The following is a 19,956-nucleotide window of genomic DNA, read 5'->3' on the forward strand; positions in this document are numbered from 1 at the left end:
CTCTCATTTAGTTTATTAATATTTTATTTTTGCTGAATTTAAATTATATTTACTGAATTTAAATTATTTTTGTTGAAATAAAATTATTTTTACTGATTTTCTATTATATTTTTTCTTTAAGTTTACTTATTTTTACTGAACAAAAATTATATTTACAGAATTAAAATTATTTTTGCTGAACTGAACTTATTTTTACTGAATTAAAATTATTTTTACTGAATATTACAAAGTATTATATTAAGATGAAGTGAACAATGCCTAAAACATAGAGTTGGGTTGGTAACTTTGGCATATGGACCGACTTATTATCATTGTGGGCTTTTATGTATGGGCTTGAATTCTCAAATTAGCCCAAATTACTACTTCGTCTATGCAAATACTCCAACTTAAAGTTTTTCTCATTTAAGGTTTTGTTTTTATTCATCTCGTTCATTGTTTTAAAAATATTATTTTTGCTAGACTAGTCTCATGCAATGAAGTTTAATAAGAATGACGTCGCCTTGTAATTTTCAAAAGGGAGTTACGACAGTGACATCTCGACAGAATTAGGCTAATTTTGTTGCTAGGAATCCTTTAATACCTGAAATAGAGGTTGGGCGTAATAGAATTATACAAATTAATTCAAATTTAACAAATTCTCAATTAATAATGTTCATTTTGTTTATAATATATTTCATATTAGTATACAAATAGGTTAAAACTTAATTAGTCAAATTAAACGATCATACAAATAGCTTAATGTATGCATGCATGGGGACAAAGACAACTTGTCCATCTCTATCACAGATAGGATAGCTTTCGCGGCCACCTCTAATCAAGTTCGTTAGATTTTGGTTCACAAGTTCATGTCATCAACTTCAAGTGATCAAGATAATAAGCACTACTGTACTAATACAAGTATGTGTTTTGAAAACTTTGAATTTGGATAATTAGATTTTTCAAATGGATTAAACTCTCAAGGAACTATATTATGTAATCATTCAATATACTCTAATCTCAAGTTTGGCGTTGAAAATTTTAATTAGTTTGTTGGCTACAATTCCCCTCTTTTTAATTGATTACAATTTGGTGGGATGTTTTGAGACTTCTGTTTAATAATTTGATTGGAATGGATTTGCACTTCTACCTTAATTCAGATCAATAATTTTACTTTGATTAATTTAGAAGTTAGCTTGATTTTAGTCTTTAAACTTGACATTGTATGGTACTTCTACTTTAACTAAATTTAATGAGATAAACTGACCGAATAATGTTGTATAATGGACCAAAACATAAAATTCATACAAACTTTATTAATCATCATTAACTTTAATTAAATTAAGCATGACCTATACGTATTGGTTTGACATTTGTTTATTGCGCGTTGTGTCAAGGGGCTAGCTTAAACAATGCAAAAACATTCATCATCAGATTAGGGTGCCTAATATATTTATACATATGTTTCGTGTATACATTGTGCTAGACTCTTTAATAAATAGTAGAGTTGTCGCGTATTCATCTATATACTCGTACAATTATACCTCACATTTCTTTCATAATAATGTAGCAACTTCAATTCTTACAATTTACTGTCTCCCTATACTTAGCTTGCTCGATCGATCAAATTATCATTAGCTCCACCTTTTGCTATTAATTTGAATTTCCTTATAAAGTAAAAGAATATTAATTATCGTTTTCTACGTGCTTAGAAAAACAGTGTCGTGAAAGAAAGCTAAGTTATGGACGACATTTATTGATGAAAACGATAATTGTATAGCTTTCTATATTGTAGACCCGGCCTATTTTGGGAGCAAAAAGCTTTCTATTGTGATGTAAATTGAACCCATATATGTTCATAATTCTATTAAAACGTGCCACATGCATATAATATTATAAATGTGTTATTTATGAAATATTGAGTATATAATTTCTTGTTGTTCACATATTTGTCAAATTATGCTTGGCATTTACGTAATCGCATCATTTGCATGCATCGCTCTTATTAATTATTATACCATGTACGCGATGAATTTTTTCAATAGACTGTTTAATTTAATTTTCATCATCATAATCCAACCATTAAAAATTGGTACATTTTTTCAATTGTTATTCTAAGCTAGTAGTTGAACAAGGCTATTTGAGTAAATATCAAGATTAAGGGTTTATCATCCCCTCGCGACTTCTTGTTATAAGCTTCAGCAAAATAAGTAAATTAATTAAGCTCAACAAAAATGAATATAGATCGTTCGGTATCAGTTATCCAATTAGCTTGACTTGATTTTAAGATTGAGTACACCAAACAATTATTCATCTACCTGACTTAGTTAATGGTTACCTACGCAAAAATCGGGTTCATTAAACAATTTGATCAACTTTATTAGCTTTCTTAATGATGTCTCCTACATTATATACCAAGTATAGTTCTATGGAAGAAAGAGAGACAAACGTATTGATCAAACTACATACTCTAAATTAAAAGATTAAAAGATATATATATATATATATATATATATATATATATATATATATATATATATATATATATATATATATATAATTGCCTAGGTTGAATTGAAATTTTTGATCGATTGATCATAAGAAAGAAAAAATTAAAGAACATCTATCTACAATTGAGTGGTGAACCGTATTACGTAAGTCATTAAAGTAGACCAAAAAATGGAAATGTTAATAAGTTTTCCATTACCTACTTATTTAGCTTGTCAATAATCCAATTATAAGACAATGACCGCCATCCAATCCAACTCCTACATAAATCATTATCTCATGCATGCAATATAAATAACACCTTATACAAACCTCAAATAAATTAAATAAACCTCTCATATATTCATCACCCAACAAAATTATGGCTTATTATTATTATTCTATCTTAGCAAAAGTACTTGTATTTCTCACATTTTTGTTTACTCCTTTTTTATTAGTTGAAGGTTATGGACCTCCTAATTTATTATCATGGTGTAACAAAACACCATACCCTAAACAATGCAAATATTACCTTATTACCCATAACCGATATTCTTCCACCATCAAAGGAAAATCAGATTTTCTTAAGATGATGATGCAAAGTGCCATGCAAAATGCTAAAAAAGCTCATCAAAATGCAAACTCTATAGGACATAGCTGTAAGAATAAGAAAGAAAAGGCGGCGTTGAAGGATTGTTTGGAGTTGTACGAGATGAGTGTTCAACATCTAAACCAGACTATGAACACCCCTAGTTGCACCCGAGTTGATACTCAGGCATGGCTCAGTTCAGCCCTAACCCTTTTTCAAACATGCCAAAATGGGTTTAATGACTTGGGTGTTACCAAAAATATTATGCCCATGTTGTCCAATGCTAATGTTTCATGCATGATTAGAAATGCACTTGCTATAAATAGTCATGGATCGGTTAGTGAGGTTGGAGGGCATACTAATTGGGATGAGCCCAAGAATGAGTTCCCGGACTGGGTTAGGCCTAGTGACCGGAAGTTGTTGCAGTCGTCGAGAACTCAAGCAAACCTAGTGGTGGCCCGAGATGGGTCAGGGGATTATAAGACCATAGGGCAAGCAATAATTGCTGCCTCAAGGAGAAAAGGGAGTGGGAGGTTTGTGATTCATATAATGGCAGGAACTTATAAGGAGAATTTGGAAGTAGGAAGTAAGTTGAAGAATATTATGTTTTTAGGTGATGGAATTGGGAAGACTATTATCACTGGGAGCAAAAGTGTTGGAGGTGGTTCCACTACATATAGATCAGCTACTGTTGGTAAGTTAAATTTAAATTTATTATGTCTTTGAAAATAGGGTCATATAATAAAACTGAGATCATACATGTAGTCCAATCTTTAGCCTAATGCATGTCTATTATAAATGTTAATAAAATGGAAAACAAGTAAAGATAAATTATCAATATTTCTCCTCACATTATATTTAATATTTAATGCAATTTTTTTTATTATTATTATCATTATCACTACAATGACAAGATAGTAAGATACTATATAAAACAATAGTATGCATTCAGTTTTAATTTAATTTTGCCTATACGTCAAAATCATCTAAAAGTCAAATTCATAAAAAGTTATTCAGATGTGATTTGGTGCGACTTAGCTTTCTACATACAAGACCTGCTATGCAAAACGACAAACGATGCATGACAATAATATAATTTATTCTTGATTTATTAATATTATGTCGCACCTAGCTAGCTAGTTCTCTTAACCAGCATAATTTGCATGAAGAACAATAATATTCAATCTAGATTGGTAGTTTTCAAAACTCCAATAACATAAAGTCTTTCAACGTAAGAAAAGAGAGAATATCTTACAACATCATCTCCTTTTATTGATCATGGATATGTTCGTCTTTGTTTTATTATCCTTAATTATCTTTATACTTTACTAAGGTAACGTAGCACCAAATTGTATATCTAAAACAAAATGTTTCTATAAATGGAATGATATTTGGTTAATCAGTAATTGCTTTAAGATTATGATCGAAAGAAATGTGAACCACTAATTTAAGTTTAACGGTTTGAGATAAGTATATAGTAACTTTTTTCTTTAGCTTACCTAATTAATACTAAATTACTAAGTTAACATAAAAGCGAGCCAAAAGTAAAACGACATAAAATACAACAAAGAAAAATACAAGCTAAAGTTTTCAGAAAGTTATGTGATTATCCTACTTATTGGTATTTGGTAGCTTATGGAGTTGAAAGCGACCAAAGCCAGAAACTGCTTATCTGAGGAACTAATAAAATACATACATGCAATGTATATACATGATGATGAATGTTTATTTGATGTATCAATCATTCAATCCTACAAGTTTATAAATTAAAATCAATCCTTGAAGTATAAAAATAGATTGTATGGTTCATTTTGGATCAAAGTAAAATCAATCTTAATTAAATTCGAGTATTGAGTCTTTTGACTCTAAGGCTAAAAAGAGATAAAAATCAAACATTTTTTACAAAGTACTACTTCGTATAATTGTTGCTTGAAGAAGTTGTTTATATTATAAATATTATTTAGACCATCCAATGTGACATTTAATTATGTAACAATCTTTTTGACACATAGATGAATAATAATTCTATGTTGTTATATTTGACCTCATGATGTATAGACTAATTTATAACCCAAACATAATTCGTTTGAACAATTTATCTTCAACGTATACAAACCTAGTACGTATGTATAATATTGAATAAATATTATGTAGGTGATGTAACAATATTTTACTTTGGTCTTCATTTTTTCAGCCGTAGTTGGTAGTGGTTTCATGGCACAAGGAATTACTTTTCAGAACACAGCCGGTCCATCAAACCACCAAGCTGTAGCCCTCCGGTCGAACTCGGACCTATCGGTCTTCTACAAATGTAGCTTTGAAGGATACCAAGACACCCTATACGTTCACTCAAATCGTCAATTTTACCGTGAATGTAACATTTATGGTACGGTAGACTTTATATTTGGAAACGCGGCTGTGGTGATCCAAAACTGTAACATTTATACCAGGTATCCACCCGCTGGGACCAACACGATCACGGCCCAAGGCCGAACTGACCCGAATGAGAATACGGGTATATCGATCCATAATTCTCGGGTCAGCTCGGCCGAGGACCAAAAAGGGTCTAAGACATACTTGGGCCGGCCTTGGCGCAAATATTCTAGGACTGTTTTTATGAAGACATATTTGAGCAATGTAGTTGACCCAAAAGGATGGCTAGAGTGGGATGGCAGTTTTGCCCTTAGCACTCTATACTATGGGGAGTATGCTAATATGGGTAGCGGGTCATCGACGTCGAATCGGGTTAACTGGCCGGGTTACCATGTGATAACAAGTGCTTCCGAGGCTAGGAAGTTTACTGTTGAAAATTTTATTGCTGGTGATTCTTGGTTGTCTAGTAGTGGTGTGCCTTTTACGTCTGGCCTTTAGGCAAATATCACGAGTCATAGATTTATGGCATGATAATTCATTAGCACAGTTGTAAATTCAAATAAGGAGGTTTTTTTTTTTTTTTTTTTTTTTTTTTTTTTTGACAAGAAGGAGTTGTATTACGTGTATACATGGATTACATCGTTATAATTTGTATAAATTAGAAACACGTCACATGTATGATTTTCTTCCCATAAGCGAGTTATATAGAAAATTTCACTATGTACGGTATAGATTGTATCATACCAAGTTAAAGTTTGACGTAATGATATAAATTGCACCTTTCTAGAGTTTCAATTGAAGTTAAGGGCTTGAATTCCAAATTTTTTTTTAAAAAAAAAAAAAAAAAACGTAGTAAATAAATAAATAAATAAACTGAATTGCTTGTTTGAATTGGTAAGGCTTGAAAGATCCAAGAGAATCACTGTTGCTGTCCTTTTAAGGAGATAAGGGAATATAATCTAACTTTATACCAGCTGAAGAGTGGAGTTTTTTTTTTTTTTTTTTTTTTTTTTTTTTTTTTTTTTTTTTTTGGTAAAAAGTAAGAAAAAAAAGAAGGAATTTGAGTATGTTAAATATGTCAATAGCATACAGTAAATTAGTAATATACTTCGTAGTATCCCTTAGATTTTCAATATAATAATATTTTTTTCTTGTCAAATTAATTAAGTTGTTAATCATATACTCCATAATTTAAACACAATAAAGAACTACTCAGTATAATATTAATTTTGTATTAAAGTAGTTTAAAGATTAAAATTGAATTAAATAATGAATTGATCAAGCAATTAGCTTCTTTTAATTTGAAAATTTGCATCAAGACAAAATTCAACAAAATGCAAATTAATAGAAAAAACTAAACAAATTTATTTGCCACCGGGAGCTGATTTCCGACAAACGGATAGAAGAACGATCAAAATTGCGACTCCTCCGATTATTCCGACAATAATAGCTACTGTTTTTGCAACTTCATCATCGTGCGACGCTTCTTTACATCCATGGAGACAAGGGAACGGAAAATTATAATTAGTCTTAATGAATTCAAATATAAATCATGATGATTTAGTAATCATATAACTTATATGACTAATTAAAAAACAAAATGTGACAATTAATTTCAAACGCCAAATGGAGTTCGAGTTGGAGTGTGCAATGATCATCAACACATCTACGTAATTAATATTCTATTCCCCTAAAAAAGCTGAAGCGTGCTAAAACTAGCTCAAGACCACTACTGGTCCAAATTTATATGAACAAAACTCTAAAGGTGCGACATAAAATATATTACATTTTACAAGATAATGTCATCACTTATAGGATACATATATAATTATATATCAACTAGAGTAATTTAATCATAAGATCATCATAAAAAAAAAATAAAAAAAAATAAAAAAAATAAAAAAAAAAAGTAAAAATATTCTAATTGTAAGAATAAAGAACTCAATACATTCTAATGTAGGACATAAAAATATTCTTTTGTCTGATGGTAGCAACTTTGGTGCAATTATATGTTATAAGTGGATAAACACCTTTAGTCACCTTTTAGATTAGTCCCCTAAAACAAGTGGTTTGGTGCATGGAAAGAAGAGCTTGCATTATAAGTATACTTTACTATTTTTTGAAAGGAACCGAATATGAAGTATTTTGGAACAACCTAACATAAATGTGACACCTTATTATTTAGGGACGTTGAGATAAGAATTATTGAGTTGATAGTATGGTTGATAATCGTGGTTTGTTGTACACTTGTGCTTGGACATGTAATATAAATGTGTGACCAAATTAAGATTATATTCTCCCATACATTACGTAATTAATCATCAAAATTATTGATGCAAATTTATGTTGAAATGAACCGTAAATATTTTGATTTAGGTTACTCAAAAATCATGCATTAACATCCACAAAGATGCTAATAAGTAATAACCAAATCAAAATTAAAGTACAATTATGTCTAGTACTAATTAGTCTTCTTTTTATCCTATAATAGTTTTCCACAACTGAATTTTATAGGAAATGAACAAAAAATAGTTTTTGATCGATAGGTGCAGTTTGCCATGTATATCAATTCAATGTAATTTTTCATCCTCTAAAACTCTTAAAAAATGATGTAATTTAGAATAAATTTAAAATTTTCAAAGTCTGTTTACAGTAGCTACTATATCGAAACAATCCATCCTGAAAATATGGATTTCGGCTCATTATTTAGAGACAAATGAAGTAATATACCAATATATTATCGATCTTAAATAGTAATGGTTCCTTAGCTTCTTTGAAGTATATCTAAGTGACTTGTTAGTTTTGTACTATTATATATTATATTATATTATAGTCAAGAACTATGTGGTTCATTGTACTCTTTTGCTTGGGCAAGTAATATGAGTGTGTGGCCAAATTAAGAACCCACCATACATATTTAAAAGACTGGCCACAATTATTGCTAGAAATGTTGAAAGGTTCCATATTAATGGTTTAAATTAATCTAGCTAGACAAATGATCATTATTATCATCCACATTCATGCTAAAGTAATGATAACCAAATCAAAAAGTACATGGATTACGATCAAAAACTAGTGGAATAATCAATTAAGAATAAAATTTGAAGGTGATAAGACTAATTATATTAATTATAATCCAAGGAAAGGGCACTATCAATGCAAGAGAGGGAAGGTGACCGAATTAAAAAGAAATAAATAAAGTAGTATCAAAAATATGCTTTGATGCTTTTACTTTATAGAAAAAGTATTATGAATAGTTTTTGACCATTTATATTTTTGGTCTTTCACATTTTCAACTAAATGAATATCTTCGATCACACTATGTAATGTGAATATGTAATAAGGTAGTGGAAGATGGTTCTAGAAATATTCCATCGTAGATAATCTTTACATCATGATGAATGCAAACTTTTATACAAAATATTAGCATGAAACATTAATGACCTTTATCAATTAATGTATGCAATTATTTGTCCATTATTAAATGTAGTGTTATATTAAGTGTTTGAATTAGTGAACTAGTGTAGGATTTTGATTGTATTTCATGACAAAATGTCCGAAAGTACGATACATAGGGATAAATCTCCGATAATGGACAATGATTCTCTCAAATTTGATCGACTCTAAAAGGTACTAATCTACCAAGGTGATAAATAATGTCCTGTATTATGATGTTAATTTTTTTTTTTTTAGAGAGTGTATATCAAACTTTAAATTTATGGACAACTTATTAATTAGATCTAAAATTCAAAGCAGCCAAGAAACACAAAATTAAGAAAGCTATTACTATGTAATTTATAACTATCACATCAATTGTAATTTCCCTATAAAAAGTATGCATGAATGTATAATTACTTAGAGAAGAATTTGCAAGTTAAAATGAAAGTGAAAAAAGTACATTACTCTCTTCTCGTTTTAAAATTAAAGGTCTAAAGTTGACTTAGTACTCATTTTCAAGTATGAGTAGAAAATGAATGAAACTAAAAGTGAAAGTAATCACATAATTAAGTGTACTAAAAAGTCTACTTTGTCCCTTCAATTTGATCTGAAGAAAAATATTTGTACAAAATAAAAGGAAAATATTTATACTATATTGCAACATGCGTCAGTATACACGTAATTAATCATAATAAACCATAAATGAATTGATCTAGAATCATTTTAAAATTACATTTTCAAAACTAACAACATTCCAAACACTCCAAGCAAAACATTTATATTATGCAATAATTAATCAATAATGTAATTAATTTATTAAGTAGTGCAAATCATAGTAAGTTACCTGAACTATGAGTGGACAAGTCATAGTAACCAGCTTCCCAATACTCAGCATAACACTTAGCCAAGAAAACATGAGCAGCAGCAGCTTGACCACAAAGTGTCTTCAACTCTTTAACTGCTTCATTCAAACAATATGAACAATCATTAGAGTTCAAATCTCCTAAGCACTGCCCAAACCCTTGTACCGAACCCGAACTCGAAGCCCTAAACCCGTAAACCGCCCCTTGTATGGTGGCTAAAACATCCTCTCTTCTACGGAAAAACTCAGCATCATCACTGGAGCTCCGGCTGCACCTCTTGTACATGACCGTATTGTCGGGTTTTCCTAGGAAGTTGAACTTCTCATATCGAACATAACACCCCTCAAGTTGTAGGGTAGCACCATAGGAGTAAGGGCATATTAGGCCTATTTGAGTGACTGCACTTTGGATGCAACTTGTACAATCTGAAGGTCTTAAGTCACCCCTACATTGGTATAGCCCGTAAATCGTGGAGTCACCTCCTGGGGTGAAGGTGTTGTAGAGGCCGGTTTGCGAGGAGGAGGTGACAACCGAGGTTAGGAAGGAGTTGATGGTGGATTCGAAAGGCGACGAGGGTTGGAACTTTTCTTGAGAACAACCGGCATAGATGAAGACATAGGAATTTGTATAGGAGAAGTAAGAAAGTAAGAAAATGAGGAAGAGAAGAGTAGCATGGTTATTTGTTTGGTTGATGATGAACAACATCTTTTTTTAGTGTTGTATGTTTTTTGTTCGTTGTTGAAATTCTATGCTTTTGAATGTTGTTTTGTGATGATATGATTCATAGATGCATTTTTTTGGAAGAGGGTGGGAAGGGAATTGATGCCTTAGCTTAGCTTTTTGGTGGGATAGCTTAAGTTGCCTTTTTGTTATTCTTTGGTGATAAATTTAAAACAATTGATAATAGTTTATTGGGTTAATTAGGATCAATTAATGTATAAGATTAATGTTTTAATAAGATTTGAAGTACTACTTTTTTTTTTTTACTTGCCAAATTGGATTATTTATTGGCACAAGTTATACACGACTATGAATTTCCATGGACCCTCGGTTAATGAATCACCGGTAGTTTTTGTGTGGGAAGAGCCGAAACGTAAATTAGGTAGATGAGGTTTGATTACAAGTATTATATTAATCTTTATAAGCTAGTTATCTTATAATTTATCTATGTTTTAGTGTGTTTGAACTGATAATTAATGATGTACTTTTTTAAATTAAATTTTGAAAGAAAAAAAAATTATTATGTACTCATATCGAGTTTTGTAACAATTGTTTAAAATGGTCAACCAAGTAAAGTTTGGGTTAATAGATAAGGTAATATAGAGTATATTTAACCTCGAGGTTGAGTGTTCAACCCTTACTAAGAGCACTTTAGGTGAGGGAACCTCTTACCCTTCCTCTCCATCACAAGTCCTCACTTCTAAAATAGTAAAATTTCTAGCCCGTTAATTTGGATTGTGTTACGCAGTGAGAAGTTTAGACTCACATTATGGAAGCCCCAATAATTTTTTTATTAAATGACAAAATTGTAAATAAATCTGCAATTTTGTCCAATCAATATGGCAATTTTGCAAATAAATCAACAACTATGGCTCCTATATTTGACAAAATGTTGTTGAAATTTACTCCCTCCGTTTTTTTTTTAAGATGCATCACTTTGATTTTTCACTATTCACATACCTTGGTTGAGTGGTTCACTTATTTTTTCACCTCTATAAAATAAATAAATGTTATTATATAATATATCATTAGATTCGTCATAATGACTACTTTCATAATGTAATTTTATTACTCCCTCCGTCCCCAAAATTTCGACCTTTTAATTTGGCCTAATTTTAGTCCCAAAATGATCGACCCATTTGCATTAAAATACCCACCAATTTACAACAATATTTGTGCAAAATTAGCTTCCCCATATAAAATTTTGTTTTTTCATATATTTTTAATACTTTATCTCTCTACTTTTTTACAAACTCCATGTAAATTTATCTTTCTAATATGTTTTTATTTCTTTTTATTTAATTTTGTTAATAACCGCGAAATCAATCCAAAAGGGTCGAAGTTTTTGGGACGGAGGGAGTATAATTTTTTCTAATTAACAATTAAAGATATTAATGGTCAAAATTGCATCTCAACAATATGCCGATTAAAGTGATGCAAATAAATAAATAAATAAAACAGAGGGAGTACATTTTTGCCATAAACTTGTATTTTCTCTACACTAGTATGATCTTTCATAGAAAAAAAAAATTAAAAAAATTCTTAAAAGTGTGGACCGTTGACACATCATATTGGACGTAAATATTACTATTGGACTCTATGGGCCTAAAAGGACCGAAGTCCTCGAAAGAATACCAGTCCGACAATAAAGATGGGGGAACGAGCCTACGACAGCCCGTATGAAGATAATCTCACTCACAACTTCACAACTCACAATCTGGGTTAATTAAATGTAGTACTCCATAGTCCGTACTTTCTATTTTTATTTTATATACTGTGTTTAGCATAAGCCAATAAGCAGTATTGTTCCTTGTCAAAAGATCTTTTTTTTTTTTTTTTTTTTTTTTTTTTTTTTTTTTTTTACCATCAAAATCTGATTTTGTGTTATTAATCTGTTTTGTAAATAATATTTTTTACCATATGGAACACATGTAAACTTTTTTTTTTTTGTGTGCGCGTGTGTGCTATTTTTTATTTTTTTTGGTAAGGAAAAAGGAAAGGATCTCGAGGTTCCTAAATCATCCAAGGAGGGATTTTTTTTTTTTTTTTTTTTTTGAAACAAATCAATTCATTAATAAAAAGTCATTTGGCATCTACAAATGAAATCTAAATTAACAAATTCATAAAATTAAATCAAATTAGGGTTTCCTTCATCAAAGCTACAATTGTTGAAAAGATCTTGCATTATGGTACATGTCTCGCACACATCTCTGGAATATACAGCCTTTTTGGAGAGACGGTCTAACAATTTATTGTAGTCGTAAGGATGATTTTCATCTGATTCACTTGAACACATTTGAAAACTTGACAACTGTTGTGATCCCGAACAAATCTTTACCAACGAATTAACAATAGGGCAAAAGATGCTTACCTTTTTGATAAACCCTAACACACAAACAAACCCTAAACATAAACAAACAACTAAATTAACAAAAATTAACGACTCCACCATAGCGAGGCACTCCACCATAGGGAGACGGACGAATATCTACACTCGTGTAGATTTATTGAAACCTAAATTGCAAAACTAAATAAAATTAAGGGAAAAAGGTCGAAAAAAAATTAGACTATTTTCGACCTAAATGACCAAGATTTTGGAGAAACCCTAAAAAGACTAGAAGAGAGGAGGAGAGAAGAGCGAGGAAGGGAGAGGTAAGAGATTTTTGTATGAAGTATCCGAGGAGGGAATAATTGGTACAAAGTTTTGAAGGGAAACAAAAAGATGTATCCATTTTTTTGTTGTTAACAAGATGTCCAATATTTGTAATATTGCTCTGTAGTCTGTAAAGTGTAAACATGCCAGATTTTTTTTTTTTTTCTTTTTTTTGTTGTGAACATGCCAAATTTCGTAGTTAAAAATATGTTATCACAATATTTTTTTCTTTTTTTTTTTAAGATACAACATTAAGCATAAATAATATCAATAAATAAGTATTGAATATTTAAAATAAAAATTATAAAATAAAATAAAATAAAAAACTATATAAATCCATTTTTAAAAATTTCTCATTTAGCGTTTTTTATTTTTTTTATTTTAGGAACTCATTTAGCTATGTGCTATCTTATGGATGATTGACGAAGTTTGTAATTTTAATTTTCATAAAGGATTTGTGACTCTTATTTTGACGCGATCAAGTAGTGTATGTTATTTGACCAATTGACCCCATTGTCAAATCAATGCAAATTTGATATTCTTTTACATGGTAGAAACTAAGAAATAAGCTAGGTAATACCCCGCCTCCCTCTTCTCTCTTCTCTCTTCTCTCTCCTCTCTTTAGGATTTTTATTTTTCTTGGTCGTTTAGGCTGAAAATAGTTTAATTTCTTCGAAAATTAGACTTATTTCGACTCTTTTTCTTTGATTTAATTCGCTTATTTGTTATTTGATTTGTTTTGTTCTCTCCCTTTATGAGAGTCTGTCCCAACTTTTTTGGGTTTTTTCCAATTTTCTGAAATTTTGATTCTCAAAATGGATGAATTTTATTTTTAGGGTTTAAATAATAATTGATTACGTAATTTGGATTCATATGGGTTTAGGGTTCGTCATCAACTCTACAATCAAAATATCAGCGCAGATTGCGAAGTTCTCTAATTGGAAAGATGCAAAGACATCGAAACTGCTCGCGTCAAGTTTGAAGCGGTGAAGAGTGAGCTATGCCTGATATGCAAAATAATTATGATTTTGATTGTAAAAGTTATGTTATTTACTCTAGATATGAGATTTACAAATCTTTATTATTATTGTAGATGTCATATGACTATTTATTAATGATAATATTCTTCTTCCCGTCAAAAAAAACAAAAAAAAAAAAACAAAAAAAAACTAGGTCCGTGCAATTAATAATAATGTATTGATGAGGTTTGGGTAAATTTCATATTCTTTTCTAGTCTATTGATCATTATACAACTTTACAAGTTCAAATTCTTACTCTACTTTAAGTATCCAACCTAATTTACTTGGGAAAAAAAAATATTGACCGCTACCTATTGTGAAGTCAATAAATACATATTTTGTGGAGTATTCTTTATACTTTTGAAACTAAGAAATTAAGTCAGTGCATTCTTCACAAAGCGTATGTCAAAATAATACCGAGTACGGACGGAGTAGTATTCCGATATAAACAAGTACGGAGTATTAATTGCTCCATAGAAATATGTTAATGCATTAATGAATTGTATGTGTGTTATTTGACAATTGGTGGTAGGTCAATTTGTAAGACATCCGATCTTTAGAATTTGTTTTTTTTTTTTTTTTAATTCTTTTTATTTTATTTACTTCTTTTGTGTTTAAATAAATGAAATGTTTCGTTGTACAGAACTTTAATAAAAAAAAATATCTTTAATTATCAATAAGTAAACATTATAACATTGAATATTAATAAAATATTCATTGATGAGAAGATTCCAACAAATATCCACATCACTATATTTATTCTTATGTATATATCACAAACATTAGTCAAAGTGAATTAGATTAACAGTGCAAAAAGTCAAAATGTTTCATTTATTTAAACACGGAGGGAGTATCTATTATAAGGTAAGATAAATAGATGAAATCAATTATGATCATCTTTTCACAAGACTATGCATGTCCTAATTTATCTATGAAAGAAAATAAGAAATTTTTTACTATCAATAAAAGGGACAGTTTTCAAATGGCCACAATTTATTGTGGCCATTGTATTAGATCAAATCACAGTCGTTCATTTATTTTGACTAATGTGAACCGTTGATAAAATTGACCTTTGATTTTATTTATTAAAAACGTTAATAAAACTAAATAATTAAAAATCTCCCATGTTCTATCCCACTATCATTCGGTTTTCAATTTTTCACTAATTAGGTCTTTTTTTCCTTGCTCAATGTCGCTCATATGCTTTCATTATTCTTAGTTGTGTTACTTCAATCCAATCATCACCCACTTTTATAAGCATAGATTTCTCAAAAATAAAATGTAAGCAACACACAAAATACACAATTAAGAAGAATGAAAGCAGACGTTGAGAAAAAGTAAATCCAAGTGAAAGGAATTCTACTTCTACGGAACAACTAACAGATAACGAGCAGGCAAAGCAAAAGAATGTCCAAGCAATCAGAACCTCAAAGGCATTACAAGAACAATTGCATCAAACATACAAATTTATGAATTTCTACGGTGAACAATTGCATCAAACATATTTATGAGTTTCTACAGTGAACACATGAAAAAAAAAAAAAAAAAACTTATCTGTGAAAAAATTGGAAACCGAATGATAGTGGGTTTGAACAGGGAGATTTATAATTTTTTTTTTTTTTTTTTTTTTTGTCAATATTTTTCAAAAATAAAATCAATAGTCAATTTCATCAATGATTCACATTAGTCAAAAGAGATAAACAGTTGTGATTTGATCTAATACAATGGCCACAATTTTATTGTAGCCACTCAAAAGTTATCCCAACAAAAGGGTCGAGATCTTGTTGAGTTGGCAATCTTTGAAGATTATCATAAGATCAAATTGGCAAATCAATTAATCAAACTACTTAATATAAAAATTGAATTTTTTTGTTCTGGGTCTATGATACATCTACATATTTATACTTGTATGTCTTTATAAGGTAGAGTTAATCCTAGCTACTATCACCAAATGATTTTAATTAGTATGGAATCTCCTTGAATTGAACTTTGTTTGTGAACCAAAATTTTCTTCCTCTTTGTATGAGTTATCCGAACCTATTTCGTATGAGTATTATCTTAAAATTAAACAACTTAACCCATATATATATATATTCGTGCTGTGATAAAAATATATATCAAGTACAGAGTACAGAGAAAAACAAGTATAATAGAAAAAATAGTATATTCAAAGGTGCGTGGGTTATTGAGTTAAGCAATGAAGATGCGTGCATTAACGTTTAACGCACTGCGCATGCCTCACATGCTACAAACTGTTCATTATAGAAAAAAATAAAAAATAATAATTCTATATGCTGTAGCATAATTTTGACTAGAATTATAATTTATATACTTTAAAATATAAATGATAGGTTGCAAATTTCTTGGAATAAAACTACTTTAAAATTCAATGAGTCGGGCGTTCGTTATTTCAAGTAATGTAAGTGGTGGTTGTAACTTATAATTTCAATATTTAATATTTGGACAGTATAATAATATTCAATATTGTTGTGCGCTTTTTAAAAATTGGTCAAGGTCAATACATTCATTCAATTTAAAAGGTTGGTGGCATACTAATGTTTAGTCACTTAGCTTGAAAACATATGCACGTTAAGTCGTAAGAATTTTCTAACAGTCATTCACTTGCTTAAGCAGTGTAGAAAATAATGCCAAAATAGAAAAAAAAAAAAAATCTTATTCTTCTTAGAGCCACTTTATTTTAATGCGATATTCTATGATAGGCTTCCTATATAAACCCCAACCCTGCAAACCTTTTTACTCATCAAGCTTTCATCACTCACTATCTTCAAGCAAACTTAAGATAAAACATAAGTGTATAAATCTTTTGTTTGTTACTAATTAATCTTTCTAAGAAATGGCCACTACTCCATCTGTTCAAGAAATCCGAAACTCTCAAAGAGCTGATGGTCCAGCTGCCATCTTAGCCATTGGAACCGCTAACCCTGCTAATGAAATGTTACAGGCTGAGTATCCTGACTTTTACTTCCGTGTTACTAAGAGCGAGCATATGACTGATCTCAAGCAAAAGTTTAAGCGCATGTGTAAGTATTTTCCTTCTATACATACTTCCATCATTCTCAATCTTAGCTTTTATGATCTATTATCGAGTCATCATCTTGTAGGTTGTAATTTACAACTAGCTACTACATATTATACAACTAAAATTCTATCATATAACATCCTGGCGTCTTCTATACCATGATAATAGTACATTCGTTCTTAATCTACTTACCAATACTATTTGTCATAAATTATACAACCAACATGATATCCAATTTCTAATTAGTAAATATCAATTACGTAGATCAATTTAGTTTTATTATAAGCTTCTTTACATTGACATATAACAATAATCAATTAAATTGGATGTAAATTAAACCCACAAGCAAAAAAGTAGATGAAATGATTAATATACTAACAATTCTACGTGACTATATCTACAGGTGATAGATCCATGATCAAGAAAAGGTACATGCACGTATCAGAGGAGTTGTTAAATGAAAACCCTCACATGTGCGACTACAATGCATCATCCCTAAACACACGCCAAGACATCCTCGCAACCGAAGTGCCAAAACTCGGTAAAGAAGCGGCTGTTAAGGCCATCAAAGAATGGGGACAACCGCGGTCCAAGATTACCCACGTCATTTTCTGCACCACCTCTGGTGTCGACATGCCTGGTGCTGATTACCAACTTACCAAACTCCTCGGCCTCAAACCCTCGGTCAAGCGATTCATGCTTTACCAACAAGGTTGCTACGCCGGGGGTACTGTTCTCCGTCTAGCCAAGGACATCGCTGAGAACAACCGAGGAGCTCGTGTGTTGGTGGTGTGTGCTGAGATTACTGTTATTTGTTTCCGTGGGCCTACTGAGACCCACTTGGACTCTATGATTGGTCAAGCCCTATTTGGGGACGGGGCTGGTGCTGTTATAGTAGGTGCCGATCCAGTAGAGTCCATTGAGCGGCCCATCTTTCAACTTGTCTGGGCCGCTCAGACAATACTCCCAGACTCTGAGGGTGCCATCGATGGGCACCTTAGAGAAGTCGGGCTAGCCTTCCATTTACTAAAGGATGTTCCGGGCCTTATCTCAAAAAACATTGAGAAGGCCTTGGTTGAAGCATTCAACCCTCTAGGGATCGATGACTGGAACTCCATCTTCTGGGTGGCTCACCCGGGTGGTCCTGCAATCCTAGACCAAGTGGAAGCCAAACTTGGGCTCAAGGAAGAAAAACTCAACTCGACTCGACACGTACTTAGTGAGTATGGAAACATGTCAAGTGCTTGTGTTTTGTTCATCTTGGATGAGATGAGGAAGAGGTCAATGAACGGAGAAATGACTACCACAGGAGAAGGGTTGGATTGGGGTGTCTTGTTCGGGTTCGGGCCGGGCTTGACCGTTGAGACCGTTGTGCTACACAGTGTGCCCCTAGTCAACTAATTCAAGGTGATTAGGTGAAGCATTTGCTATGATTCATCAAACAATATGAAGTTCATAAAAATGATCTTATGTTTTCCCTTTTTTTTGTAATAAATTCATTGATGCTTTAGGCTGTTATACTCATGTAAAAGAAAATAAAAATGTTACTTGCGTACTTGTATTAAGTCATACAATATTTTATTCAATAAAAATCCTTTATTCAACAATTTATAGTGTAATCAAGTTTTGTAATAATCCAACAAGTTCTTATAACTCCACGTGACTGATTATATATTATTCGAATATATATATTTAGGGGAGGGATCCGGTAAGAACCCCTTCTTATATAAGAACCCTAGTTATATAGGAACCAATCTCAGCCGTAGGATTAGGTTGAGATAAACGGTCAAGATTAATGAAAATAAAAAAAATAAAAAATTAAAAAAAAAAAAGATAATTGAACAAACAACCTTAATATATAAACCCAAATTTTCTCTCTCCTCAACCAAAAACTACCAACATTTTCTCTCTCCTCAAACTCCTAAATACGTCTCCTCGAATTCTCCAAAAACCTTTATTTTTGGAGCATTTTGGAAGAATTTTCAGCGAATTTGTTCGAATTAAGGTGTGTTTGTTCGAATTATTTTTTTTTTTTTTTGAAAACTTGTTCGAATTTGTTTAATTTGATTTTCGTTTAGTTCTAATTTTTAGCAAATTTGTCTAAGCTAATTTTCATTTTGTTCGCATTTTTAGCAAATTTGTCTAATCTGATTTTTGATTTCCACTCTGCAACTTCCATTAACATTTCAGCTATTTTAGGTTTATTTTCCAGCGAGTTTAATGTAAAAATTGTAAGCTGTTTTTTTTCAGTTTTTCATTGATTTTTTATGGCTTAAGGTTCGAATTTTCAGTGATTTGGTACTGCAATTTTGTTTGATTTTTTTTTTCAAATTTTCAGAGATTTTTGTTACGAAATTGCAACGATTGAATTGCATTTAGTATGTTTCAGCGATAATACTTGAATTTTTTCAAGAGTTTTCAGTGATTATGCATCAATTACTTGAATTTGTCGTTCAATTTGTCAGATTAAATTCGTTGTTCAAACTTTTTGATTAGTTAGAATTACTTCATTGTTCAAATCTCATCTATTAATTGTTTTCTAATTTTAGGTATATTATGCTTATGCTCTTAATTTAGATGTATTATGTTCTAAAGATTTAATTTTTTTTATGCTTATGTTCTAAATGTAGGTGTATTATGTTTATATTTATGTTCTAAATTTGTCACAGAGGTAAAACATTTAGCATAATGATCGAGGGTGGAAATGTATTGTTGCACATGTAAGATGTAATAGATGGTTGTTGTTTAACATTGGTGTTGGGCCTGTTTGGGTTGCCTAGTGTGTAAGGTTGTGTGTG

The 19,956-nt window shown here is 30.8% G+C and overlaps 3 protein-coding genes across 4 annotated transcripts; 2 read left to right on the forward strand and 1 right to left on the reverse strand.

Annotated features, from left to right (window-relative positions):
* Positions 1 to 2,845: 2,845 nt before the first annotated feature.
* LOC145584423 (pectinesterase 2-like) lies at positions 2,846 to 5,947 on the forward strand. Its single transcript, XM_081641265.1, has 2 exons — positions 2,846 to 3,746; positions 5,247 to 5,947. The coding sequence occupies exons 1-2, from the start codon at positions 2,846 to 2,848 to the stop codon at positions 5,921 to 5,923; spliced, it is 1,578 nt and encodes a 525-aa protein (XP_081497391.1). The 3' UTR covers positions 5,924 to 5,947.
* A 727-nt stretch (positions 5,948 to 6,674) lies between these two features.
* LOC145585603 (plasmodesmata-located protein 8-like) lies at positions 6,675 to 10,567 on the reverse strand. 2 transcript variants are annotated; one of them, XM_081642307.1, is made up of 2 exons: positions 9,708 to 10,567; positions 6,675 to 6,908 (listed from the first exon to the last, which is right to left on the reverse strand). In XM_081642307.1, exons 1-2 carry the CDS (start codon positions 10,429 to 10,431, stop codon positions 6,790 to 6,792), a joined length of 843 nt encoding a protein of 280 aa, XP_081498433.1. In that variant the 5' UTR covers positions 10,432 to 10,567; the 3' UTR covers positions 6,675 to 6,789. The 2 variants fall into 2 exon arrangements, with proteins under 2 accessions (XP_081498433.1, XP_081498432.1); XM_081642306.1 differs by having other exon boundaries at positions 6,675 to 6,911.
* Positions 10,568 to 16,898: 6,331 nt separating this feature from the next.
* Positions 16,899 to 18,689, forward strand: LOC145585604 (chalcone synthase 2-like). The gene is made up of 2 exons (XM_081642308.1): positions 16,899 to 17,159; positions 17,562 to 18,689. The coding sequence occupies exons 1-2, from the start codon at positions 16,973 to 16,975 to the stop codon at positions 18,557 to 18,559; spliced, it is 1,185 nt and encodes a 394-aa protein (XP_081498434.1). The 5' UTR covers positions 16,899 to 16,972; the 3' UTR covers positions 18,560 to 18,689.
* The last annotated feature ends 1,267 nt before the right edge of the window (positions 18,690 to 19,956 follow it).

The sequence above is a fragment of the Chenopodium album genome, chromosome 16, assembly GCF_948465745.1.
Source record: "Chenopodium album chromosome 16, dcCheAlbu1.1, whole genome shotgun sequence".
NCBI lineage: Eukaryota > Viridiplantae > Streptophyta > Magnoliopsida > Caryophyllales > Amaranthaceae > Chenopodium > Chenopodium album.